The 13,004-nt window shown below is 42.6% G+C and overlaps 1 protein-coding gene across 2 annotated transcripts in view; it reads right to left on the bottom strand.

The window, feature by feature from the left end:
• xpnpep3 (X-prolyl aminopeptidase 3, mitochondrial) overlaps window positions 1–13,004 on the bottom strand; it is a 38,794-nt gene that overhangs the window by 20,669 nt on the left and 5,121 nt on the right. Inside the window, exons 5-10 of one of the 2 annotated variants that reach the window (XM_066674261.1) lie at window positions 12,453–12,866; window positions 11,877–12,061; window positions 7,732–7,794; window positions 2,132–2,245; window positions 1,664–1,749; window positions 757–940 (exon numbers count right to left, since the gene is read on the bottom strand). In XM_066674261.1, the coding sequence (XP_066530358.1) occupies window positions 757–940; window positions 1,664–1,749; window positions 2,132–2,245; window positions 7,732–7,794; window positions 11,877–12,061; window positions 12,453–12,866 (1,046 nt within the window). The remainder of the gene's footprint in view (window positions 1–756; window positions 941–1,663; window positions 1,750–2,131; window positions 2,246–7,731; window positions 7,795–11,876; window positions 12,062–12,452; window positions 12,867–13,004) is intronic. The other variant, XM_066674262.1, reaches the window with a different exon arrangement.

The raw sequence follows: 13,004 nt of genomic DNA, 5'->3' as shown, positions 1-13,004 counted from the left end.
ATTCAGAAGCTCTGCGTCTTTTAAGGTGAAATGGTACGTTTGAGAAAAAAAAAAAAATCTACAACTCATTTCTTATTCATGGTGTTTAAAATAAAAGTTTTTGATTACAATCATGAATGTCACCTTTAAATACACAAAAATACACAAGGAGTACTCCCAAGTAGCATACCCATCTAAAGCAAGCAGCATATATTTAATAGCAGAGGACTAAGCTGTTGTAGTATGCTTAAAAGGAACACATTAAGCACGGCTAAAAGCCACAGTCATCCCAATCCAGGAGTCTAAAAGTGCATAATAGGTATCACTCTCTCTGTGTTACATAGCCCTCCCTCTCTTCCCATCACTCATGCTGCAAGCATCTGTGAGCTAACATGACAGATTTGGCCGTTAGTGTCCTCTAAGTGTGTGGAGAAGGTTAATGAAGTTGCTTTAGCTGTTAGCCTTCACCCTTTCAGATTCGTAGCATCTTGTGAAGGAAGAGACCCAAGCAGCAGGTGCACTAGAGAGCCAACTGTGCTTGTCACCTATTCTTTTGTACATTCAGATAGACCTAACTGCTTCTAATACCACCATGTTTCTATGGGGACCATAAGCTGTAAGTTGAATTCTTTACTTAATTATTGCTTTATTGTATGTGGAAAGCAATATGAAAATATCAGTTTTGAAGAGAAGGAAAAGAGTACATTAACTTTGCAAATAAAGTGTTACAGTGTTCAGAAAACATGTCTTTGGTATTGTGGATGGACAAGGACGTACCTTGGTAGCATCTGCATCGTTGGTGCTGTGAGGTAGAATTCGAAGCTCCCTGAGCTGTTTGGCCAGCAAAGAGAGCATGGTGGAGTAGACGTGGTCTAAACTGACCCCAGGAGAGCAAAGAGACAGGCAGGCCTGCTGTACCTCTAGCACAGCCTCATATATCTCCTGCTGAGCCCCACTGAACCTGCAGTAGAAAGGAAAGAATTACTTAGAAAATTTACATATTCGGGTACAGGCAATATTACTAATGATGTACGTGAATTAACACTTTTGGTTAAAATTTAGACACAAGTGAGGAAATAAAGCTCTAATGTTCTTGGGCTCTATTTCACATGCTAGAGTAGCAGAGCAAACACGCAGACACAGGGTTCCTCCGGGTACTCTGGTTTCCTCCCACAGTCCAAAAACACACGTTGGTAGGTTGATTGGCGACTCAAAAGTTACCGTAGGTGTGAGTGAATGTGTGTGTGTTGCCCTGTGAAGGACTGGCGCCCCCTCCAGTATGTATTCCCGCCTTGCGCCCAATGATTCCAGGTAGGCTCTGGACCCACCGCGGCCCTGAATTGGATAAGCTATGATACACATAGCTTATATCCATCCACAGATAATGGATGGATGGATGAAATGCTCCAAAGACCACTGCAGCATGCAGTCATTCCTACAGGTAGTGGTATAATTTTCTGTGGCTTTGTTATTGAATATTATTAAATAGAATAGCACAGTATCTGCCGTGCTGTTATCTGTCTACCATCATAAAATCAATGCAGCATAACTGTCCAGTTTTTCTTACAAAATAAGTGAGTGTGCACATTGTGGGCTGGTATCAATGGGTAATGGATAGTGCACCTTGTAAGACAACGTACTGGTGGATGATCAACATAATGGTCATAGTAAACTAGTCACTCACTTTCCATTAACTGGCCATGTGCGTGTGACATCACTAACATAACCATAATATTCACACCCTCCGTCCAACAACACCATCTCTCCGTCCTGAGAGAAAGAGAGAGAGAGCAAGAGAATTTCAATTTACTGATTATTCAATTAAATTAAAGATTATTGTATTAATACACAAAAGTGTAGAATATACTAGAGGTACACTGAACTTAAAACACTAAAATTAACCATACAAACTTTCTGACTATTGCCTGGCTTTGAGCATGGGGACTTTAAACTTGTATGCAGCTGCTACAAAGTCTCCCATTTCATTTAAAGCTTATGAACATAATATGCATAATTTGAAATACGTACCAAACCGACAAAAAGATACATTTACAAAAGGAATGTCCTTGTATCATTGTAACAAATATATGTTAATATTTAAAAATTATGCTTTGGAACTACAACGTTACCTCAGATTACAGTGTTACAGTACCTTGATGATCTGATTGTTGTTGATGTAATGTAGAGTGTTAGCTCTGTTGCCACCAGCAACCACTGGAGGATACGCCAGAAAATTAGCACCATGAGCCCGACACTCAAAGTCAAACTGGGGGAGAAAGGAAAATTAGACTGACAGAAACCCAGAGAGGCTGAAGCTAGTGACAAAAACAACAAGTTTGACATAGCATAATCATTTCAGTCTTCTGTAACACCAAAATCTTATAAAACATGTCATCAACTCACTGCTCGAGTGACATTGCTCTTAACTACTTGCTTAAAAAAGTGTAAAAGTTTTGATAGATTCATACTCCAGGGTGAGTCAAAAGTCTCAAGACACCCGTTTATCTGAAAATATCAGCAAATAATGGGTGAGGAGGCCTAACCTTTAGGCTATTTCCGGAACATGGCCGCCATCTTAAATGCCACCATATTGGATCAAGGGCAAGTTTTTCCCAATGGAAAGATGGTCATGTAGCATATCAAAGAAATAAAACGGTGTCCTGTGACTTCTGACTCTGACCCTGTATTTGTTTTGTAATTACGTTTGGAATATTCTTATATCAAAGACGCCACAAAAGTTCTATTTATTAGAAATTGTCAGTGTGAACATTGTAACCGTCCTATGATTCGGTCCCTGAGTCAACAAAGTTACGACAATCATAATTAACATAATGAAAAGGTACTGCATGTATATGGTTAAAAATATGGTTAACTTGATGAACTGAAAACAATATTGTGATAAATGAAAACTTTGCTCAGTAATTCATTCATTCATCTTCTGTAATTGCTTCTGTAAGTCACTGAGCACAACACAGGAAGAAACATAGATGAGGCAGGGTGCCATTGCAACTTGGAGCATCACTCAGTCATACTCACAACTTAGGGCAATGTCACACAGCCAATCCACTTATCAGCACCTGTTTTTGGATGGTGGGAGGAAACCAGAGCAACCAGAGAGGTGGTTGGGAGAACCCCACAAACACAGGGATAAAACATTTGTCTGTATAGAAGTTCCAATAAACTACACAGTTGCAATTTCCAAAAAGCTCTGCTCTACAGAGACAATATTCTCAGAAAAGTTGGGACATTTTGTAAAACGCAATAAAAGTTAAAATCTGCGATGTGTTAACTCTCTTTTTAAACTGAGATTGCTAAGATTTCCCATGTTTTCACAGGAAAACTGTATGCTACTTTGTAAGTATAAAAATAATTTATAATTTAATGCCTGCAACACGGAACAAGAGCAAGAACAAGCAGGTGAACTGGTAACTGGTGAGGGTATCATGACTGGGTACAAAAATGCGTTATGCCAAATTTTTTGAGGGAATTGTCAAACAAAAGTTGTAAAAATAAATTTGAACTTTCAGTGCAAGATTTCACTATATTTCTCCAAATACTGTACATAACGTTTGAGGCAATCCAGAGAAATCTGTCTGTGTAGGACAACACTGGCATGGCTTGAGAAACAGTCATAGTGCCATGATAAATATAGCCAAATGGGCTTGGGAACACTTTGGAAAACCCTTGTCACATAACACTGTCCACTGCTTTATCAAGAAATGAAACCTGAAACTCTATTATACAAGGAGAACATCACACATCAATTCTATGTGGAAATACTAATGAGTTCTCTTTGGGCCCAAGCTCTCACATGGTTCCAAAAACAGTAGAAATGTGCAATTGTCAGTGGACTCAATAGTTCATTTTGTTTTCATGTAAAAATGGACATTTTGTTTTCCATGTTAATTATGAAAGGGACCACACAGACCTTTAACAGATATATAGGGGTTGGACAATGAAACTGAAACACCTGTCATTGTAGTGTGGGAGGTTTCATGGCTAAATTGGAGCAGCCTGGTGGCCAATCTTCATTAACTGTACATTGCACCAGTAAGAGCAGAGTGTGAAGGGTTAATTAGCAGAGGGTAAGAGCAGAGTTTTGCTCAAAATATTGCAATGCACACAACATTATGGGTGACACACCAGAGTTCAAAAGAGGACACATTGTTGGTGCACGTCTTGCTGGCGCATCTATGACCAAGACAGCAAGTCTTTGTGATGTATCAAGAGCCACGGTATCCAGGGTAATGTCAGCATACCACCAAGAAGGACAAAACACATCCAACAGGATTCACTGTGGACGCAAGAGGACGCTGTCTGAGAGGGATGTTCGGGTGCTGACCCGGATTATATCCAAAAAACCTAAAACCACGGCAGAATTAAATGTGCACCTCAACTCTCCTGTTTCCACCAGAACTGTCCGAGCTCCACTGAGCTCCACTGAGCTCCACAGGTCAATACACACGGCCGGGCTGCTGTAGCCACACCTTTGGTCACTCATGCCAATGCCAATGCCGGTTTCAATGGTGCAAGGAGCGCAAATCTTGGGCTGTGGACAATGTGAAACATGTATTGTTCTCTGATGAGTCCACCTTTACTGTTTTCCCCACATCCCGGAGAGTTACGGTGTGGAAAGCCCCAAAGAAGCGTACCACCAGACTGTTGCATGCCCAGAGTGAAGCATGGGGGTGGATCAGTGATGGTTTGGGCTGCCGTATCATGGCATTCCCTTGGCCCAATACTTGTGCTAGATGGGCGCATCCCTGCCAAGGACTACCGAACCATTCTGGAGGATCATGTGCATCCAATGGTTCAAACACTGTGTCCTGAAGGCGGTGCCGTGTATCAGGACGACAATGCACCGATACACACAGCAAGACTGGTGAAAGACTGGTTTGATGAACATGAAAGTGAAGTTGAACATCTCCCATGGCCTGCACAGTCACCAGATCTAAATATTATTGAGCCACTTTGGGGTGTTTTGGAGGAGCGAGTCAGGAAACATTTTCCTCCCCCAGCATCACGTAGAGACCTGGCCACTATCCTGCAAGAAGAATGGCTTCAAATCCTTCTGACCACTGTGCAGGACTTGTGTATGTCATTCCCAAGACGAATTGACGCTGTATCGGCCGCAAAAGGAGGCCCTACACCACACTAATAAATTACTGTGGTCTAAAACCAGGTGTTTCACTTTCATTGTCCAACCCCTGCAGGTGCAAAATCCAAAATATGTCATTGCATGTGGGGTGCTTCAGTGACCATGGCAATGGGGGCCTTGATTATGTCAAAAGAATCCATTAATATGGAGGCGAACATTGGGTTTTGGGAGTGACATATGCTGCCTTCAAGACAATGTTTTATCGTAGGATGTTAATTGCTGGTTATTTCAGCTAGACAATGCCAGGCCTCATTCTGTACATGCTACGACAACATGGCTTCGTAGACACAGAGTGCGTGTGCTTGACTGACATGCCTGCAGTCCAGGCACGAACTGAAGTAAACTTCAAATAGTTCAAAATGCTGTACACAGGGTCCTCAGTAAAACTAGAAAATTTGATTAAATTAATCCAGTTCTATAATCACTGCATTGGTACCCAGTTAAGTCCTGTATTAATTACAAAATTATTTTAATTACGTATAAAGACCTACTTGGGTTCGCTCCTGAGTACCTGCAAGACCTTATTTCCAACTACAAGCAACCATGATAACTCCTTTCACAGGGTGCTTGCTTTTGAATAGTTCCCAGAATTCAGAAGACTTCAGCTGGGGAAGATACTTTTCTTATAAAAGCCCCCCAACTCTCTCAGATAATGTTCGTGACTCAGACTCGGGTTTGTGGACAGTGGAGCGGAAGGATGCCAGAGTTTCAGGTTGTTCCTGTGTCTGATTATTGGGCTCCCCAGCCACCTGCTTCAGACCAGCTACCCATGCTCCAGCTACTGCCACTACTTACTGCCCACCCTCCAGGGAGGTTTTCATGATCATTATCATCATCATCATCATCATCATCATCATCAACCATCATCATTGCTTCCATTATTTGACCAGAGTAAGTCAGGTCCCCCTTTGTGAGCCTTGGGAGTTAACAGCAACCATAAATTGTTGAGTAGCAGATGTCTTTTATCATACGAGAATCAGCAAATATTCCACAGGCAAATATTTAATAAAGGATATCCTCAGTTCCCAAATGATTAAACATTCATTCATTATCTGTAACCCTTATCCAGTTCAGGGTCGCAGTGGGTCCAGAGACTACCTGGAATCATTGGGCGCAAGGTGGGAATACACCCTGGAGGGGGCGCCAGTCCTTCACAGGGCAACACACACACACACACACACACACACCTACGGACACTTTTAAGTCGCCAATTCACCTACCAACGTGTGTTTTTGGACTGTGGGAGGAAACCGGAGCACCCGGAGGAAACTCATGCAGACACAGGGAGAACACACCACACTCCTCACAGACAGTCACCCGGAGGAAACCCAGGCAGACACGGGGAGAACTCACCACACCACACTCCTCACAGACAGTCACCCGGAGGAAACCCACGCAGACACAGGGAGAACACACCACACTCCTCACAGAAAGTCACTCGGAGGAAACCCAGGCGGACACAGGGAGAACACACCACACTCCTTCTGCACCACCGTGCCGCCACCAAATGATTAAACAGTGTAATTAAAAGGAGAGGTGACATATCACAGTGGTTAAAAAAAAGGGTTTGTTCCAAAGTTTGGAGTTCATGCAGGCATCCAATTTTTTCCTTGCTATCCAAAGAAAAAACACATATCCATGCATCCATTTCTGTCCATTTTTAGTATAAGACAACTTTGCAACACAACTGTCCTTCTCATTGAGGAAAAATGTCATGATGACTGGACCAATGGAAATCTTTTTAAATTGACTGGAAAGTTAAGAACGTTTTTTATCCTACTCCTATAAAGTTACTATTCTGCAGATACAGTAATCCCTCGCTACTTCGCGCTTCATCGTTCGCAGATTCGCTACTTCTCGGGTTTTTTTAAGGGGGCTTTATTATCATTTACATCTATTAGACTGGGCCTGTAGGTGACATAATATATCATTTACCAGTATTTCTTATTGTTCATGTCCACATCCGAGTGAAATTTACTGACGCTAAATCACAGCTCAGGAATGACTCTATTAAAGAAACTGGTAGGATATCACATGTAGTTCCAGCTGAAAAACATTAGAGAATGACTGTAAAGGGTGGGTTGTTAACAGCACAGGGAGGGTTTTAAAAGTCCAAATACTCGTTAAATACATAAAAAAAAAATCTCTTTCCTCTACTTCGCGGGATCACTGTACATGTTTTTCTTTGGACAGCACTAATTTAGAAAATAGAATCAAGTATTTCAGAGAATTGTCCAGAATTCTTATTTTGTATGCTTGAAGAGAATGAACAAATCACATTCTTGATGGAATTTGGGTTTATATTTGCATGGATTTGTCAAAGGAATAAAGAAAAAAAAAAAAACTTCCACATATAACTGTGTGTTTTTAAATGCATGTGTTCTCTAAAACATTTATGAGAATTAAGCTTTTACCAGGCTTATTCTTAAAATCTCCAACAGCATTACTGTGTCTAATGCACTCAGACCATAGAACATCAGGGTGAACGGTGGCTAACAAAGTATGCAGGACAACGGATGGAATTCAGCTTTTATATGTAGGACAAGTGGAGCTGATAAAATGAGCAATGGGTTTAGAAACTTCTTTATATTTACCTTAGCATAGATTAACGCCTCATCAGTATCCCCTCTGCATATTGCCATGGTTTTCTTAAAAGCCTAAAGAGACACGAGGAAGTCAGAATATCTCAGTTCAGAATGTTTGCAGCACACTATTCACAATTATATTTATGTTCCTTTTTTGTAGCCCATATAGTAAAAATATATAGAAATTAGTTTGAATGTATTACATATCACATTGAATGTCAAAATCAGTGTTTTATGGCACCTCACTGACAAAGAAACAACTAAAAATCACAGAAAATATGTTGTCAATCAGGGCGACATGGTGGGCAACAGGTCACACAGGGACCTGTAGGTTGTGGGTTCGATTCCTTCTCCGGGTGACTGTCCATGATGAGAGTGGTGTGTTCTCTCTGTGTCTGCGTGGGTTTCTTCCGGGTGACTGTGATGAGTGTGGTGTGTTCTCTCTGTGTCTGCGTGGGTTTCCTCCGGGTAACTGTCTGTAAGGAGTGTGGTGTGTTCTCCCTGTGTCTGCGTGGGTTTCCTCCGGGTGACTGTCTGTGAGGAGTGTGGTGTGTTCTCCCTGTGTCTGCGTGGGTTTCCTCCGGGTGATTGTCTGTAAGGAGTGTGGTGTGCTCTCTCTGTGTCTGCGTGGGTTTCCTCCGGGTGACTGTCTGTAAGGAGTGTGGTGTGTTCTCCCTGTGTCTGCGTGGGTTTCCTCCGGGTGACTGTCAGTAAGGAGTGTGGTGTGTTCTCCCTGTGTCTGCGTGGGTTTCCTCCGGGTAACTGTCTGTAAGGAGTGTGGTGCGTTCTCCCTGTGTCTGCGTGGGTTTCCTCTGGGTGCTCCGGTTTCCTCCCACAGTTCAAAAACACACGTGGGTAGGTGAATTGGTGACTCAAAAGTGTTCGTAGGTGTGAGTGTGAAGGACTGGCGCCCCCTCCCGTGTGTATTCCTGCCTTGCCCCCAAGGATTCCGGGTAGGCTCTGGACCCACCGCGACCCTGAACTGGATAAGCGGTTACAGATAATGAATGAATGTTGTCAATCCCTATACACAGTTTCTCCAAAAACATTTGCTCATCCAGCATTTGTCCACATTTTATGCAGCAATTGATGTATTGTCATAAGACTTGATGCTTGAACATTATCTGACGAACAGATGCAGTTAAATCCTAACAGTACTGATCAATAATTGATCATCCAACACCACCCAGACACATTCCAAATTACTGGAAGGCACAATCATTCCAGAGGACTTTTAATTCAGAGTGAATATTGATAACTAGGGATCACTGCACCAACTGTGAGAATAAATAAATGAAAAAAGAGAAATAACAGATAGAGGGAACCAATGATATAAAATATCTAATTACTGAATGGCAGACATGCACCGTGAATAGTAGCATACAAACAAATATACCTTTAATGCCCTAAACAAAAACAATACTCATGGATACATAACCTGTCTCATCTAATTATTCCCCAAGCGCCCACTGCTGTCTTTCTGCCTGCAAAGCTGTTGATCAAGTCTTTTCAAATCAAGTTTTCCTGCAGAGTGATTCTCACTGGGGAGCACGCAAAGGCTCTTCAGTCTGTCTTAAGTCATGGTTTACCGTAAAATAGTTTTTCACTAGACTGAGCTTATTGAAGTCTCTCTCACCACCGGGAACTTTCACAGCACAAAATATGCACACAGCAATGCACACCTCCTCAAAAATGTTCTGAAGCTGCATTTTGTAGATTGAATTTGAAAGCTCAAGAGGTGACAAGCTTGGGATACATCTGTCAATGTACACAACATTAAGGTGTTTTATTCCATTTAGAAAAAATACCCCAAAAACAATGTGTGACATATTGGTTCCTTTTATTTTGCTGTAGTACTTGGTCTGTCTTTGATATGAGGACATTGAGGGAGGGATAACAGTGCATTGTTAATGCTACAGAACGCTTAAAGACCTTTTTTCCCCCAAACACTGCATATTTATAAAGCATTTTAATTAACAAGGTTTCAGAAAACCTAAATAAATTAAAACATTTTTTTATCACTCTGAGTCTAAATGGGCCCCTGGAAACATCCTAACCGATCCACATCTTTTCTGTGCCATTTCTGCTGGGCATAGTGACCTTAAGCTTATTGTCTTCCACTCCAGAGTATCCCATACTGTTAGACAAAGCTTTTCTACAGTGATATTCATTCATTCATTATCTGTAAGCGCTTATCCAGTTCAGGTCGCTGTGGGTCCAGAACCTACCTGGAATCATTGGGCGCAAGGCTGGAATACACCCTGGAGGGGGCGCCAGTCCTTCACAGGGCAACACAGACACACACCTACGGACACTTTGAGTTGCCAATCCACCTACCAACGTGCGTTTTTGGACTGTGGGAGGAAACTGGAGCACCCGGAGGAAACCCACGCAGACACAGAGAGAACGCACCACATTCCTCACAGACAGTCACCCGGAGGAAACCCACACAGACACAGGGAGAACACACCACACTCCTCACAGACAGTCACCTGGAGCGGGACTTGAACCCACAAGCTCCAGGCCCCTGGAGCTGTGTGACTGCGACACTACCTGCTGCCCCTCTGTATTAGCTGGATTTATTATTTAGGGTGAACCTCATTCCTTAATTTTACTCCATCTCCTTATTTTTGAGTGTTTCATAGAGCAGCAGCTCTATGAAAGTGTCAAACCAATAAATACAGTGGAATTTGAGTTCCTAACTTGTGTTTATTGATAGTCAGAAAACATGTTATTTCTTACTAATTCAAGGAATAAGGTTTAAAAACCATTGCGCCCCCCCCCCCCCCCCCACCCACCCAAACGGTGTTGGGAAACTCTAATAGGCGTCTTGCCTGTGACGTAGATGGTGGACAACAACTCTAGAAGCTGCACTTAATTTAATGCAAAATGAGGAAAAGGTGTGTTGTTTTTGGCTGCAATCATTCAATGTACAGTGGGACATCTGTGCACAAATGGCCCAAAGATCCCAAAATATCCAGAAAATGGACTAAATTTGTCCACTTTAAACGGGCACTTTGGAAAGGACCATCCGCTCACTCCGTTATCTGTAGCTCATTTCACTGGCGCTTTTCCAACAATATGGGCATGTAAGGGCACCAACGAAAGGTGTTCAAGAGCCTCTGTAACATGGAGGTAAACAGGGTAAGGACACTCACTTCGCCTGTTTTAGTTGGTGTTAGTTAACGTTAGCTTGACTCGCTAAACTCGGTGGCTCAGATTATACTCGGCTACGTAGCTGCATTACGGAGGTTTATAGTGTCGGATGAATTCGAGTTCGACTTCGATCACATTTACAAGAATAACGGTACCTCTACATTTGAGTTTAGTTTATTGCTAGGCTATTGTCATGAATAATGTTGGTTATTTAGCTAGATACTGTCATAACAGTCAGTCATAACGGTGTTTTACCGCGGCGTTGTTCAGCTGTTGTCCACCAGTGACGTCACGGTCGCGTTCAAGAATTTCCGTAGAGAGCTCGGGTTTTTCCGTCAATTTAATAAAATTGTCAGTTTTAAAGCAAATTAAGCTGCTATTTTCATTTTAATTCATACTTATATCTGTCAGTAACTACAATAATGTCAAATATTCATGGAGGCCAATTAAGTGGTGCTTAGCCTTTAAAGTGGAATAGCAAATTTAATAGTTAACTACCAAGACATTAGCATACCACTAGAAATGTTTTATGCTCATTTTGATGTAAATGGACATAATGCTTTGTAACTGCATTATACTATGTTAATGCAGTTTTTATCATAACTTTTAAAGGAGAAAATTTGAAGTGTATCCCTGAAAAATATCAGTTTTAAGATGTATATAGCCCTACTCCAAGGAGCTAGGCTAAGTGGTAAGGGCTAAGGGATGAAACATGATTTTGAAATATTATATATATACACATACACGTGTGCAAACCACAAATCACAGCATCTTCTCACTCTATTACCATTTTCCCTATCATATTTCTATCAGGTTTCTACTGCTGTGCCATTGTTTTGAAGGGCATTCCTTAAAGTAAAGTAAGGTGTTATGACCTGAAAGAACACAATGAAAGAAGCCTCCTTAAACTGTTCTGAAAATAGACAGAGATGATCCTGGGTTTATGTTCTCTGGCTGACAACTCAACACACGTCATAGACACATCCACATGCACTTACCTGTGCGGTGATGCGCCCTGCCTCCTTCATGAGCTCCACTTCAGCAGGACTCTTAACGGCTCTGAGTGAGTGAATGAGCGGCCGAAGGGATCGGGTCACCGCTCCTCCCTCCAGCAGGGGGCGCACGTGTGTCTGATGCAGCCGAGGGTGGCAGGGCTGAGAACCATCGTACCACACCATCCCACCTGGAAGAGCAGAAGACAGAGACAGAATTAGCGTGAGCACTGTTCGCAGTATGCTAATTTAACCCTCACAGTGCTTATAGTGTAACTAAAACCATGTGGAAATATTGGGCAGCAAGGTAATAATAAATAATATCACTGCCTCAGGTCACTGTCTGTGAGGAGATTTGTGTTATTCCTGTGTTTGTGTGGGTTTCTTCCTACAGTCCAAAAACACGTCTGTGGGTCAGTCTCCTTCTGACCACCTGAGATACTGAACGACTATGGTGCTCCAAAGCCCATATGGAGTGTGTATTTATTACATGTTTCTCTTGCATTGCTGTCTGAAGGCTTGAAGGTCTAGTAACTGGTACCTTACAATGCACGTGAACGTTTGAGCCTGTATGGATTTTACCTTTAAGGCTTTTGAGAACCGTGCCCAATTCCTCGATACAATGGACCCTGTCCAGACCAGTCAGGGCGGCTGCGCCATCCCGGCCTGACCTTGGACCGTCCCACAGCTCACGGGCAGCGTCTCTTCGAGGCACAAACAGAATGGCCTGGTCTGGCCGGCCGGAGCCAAACATGACCAGAGCACTGTCCGGCTCCAGAATCCCTGTCAAGTAAAGGAAGTCCTGGTTCTGGTGAAACGGGTAGGGGATATCATTGGTCATGTAGCGTACAGGGTGCGAAAGGACAATAAGGATGTGGGTGGAGTCAGAGGCTCGACTGGAGCCAGACAGGCGCTCGGTATGAGTCTCAATTAGAGATGCCAGACGCTGCCGCCGCAGATCGAACTCCGTCTGAGTTAACCCTGGAGTTACCTCACCTGAGAGAGAGAGAGAGACACAAATAAAAACAATAAACACACTCTGATCAAAGATTATCACCCTGTTTCTACACTCAACGTCCACTCCCTCAGCTCCACAGACCAGAAATGATGACTTTGTAGTTTACAATCACAGAG

This window comes from Hoplias malabaricus, chromosome 6 (assembly GCF_029633855.1).
Source record: "Hoplias malabaricus isolate fHopMal1 chromosome 6, fHopMal1.hap1, whole genome shotgun sequence".
NCBI lineage: Eukaryota > Metazoa > Chordata > Actinopteri > Characiformes > Erythrinidae > Hoplias > Hoplias malabaricus.
This window is presented reverse-complemented; position numbering and strand designations above follow the sequence as displayed.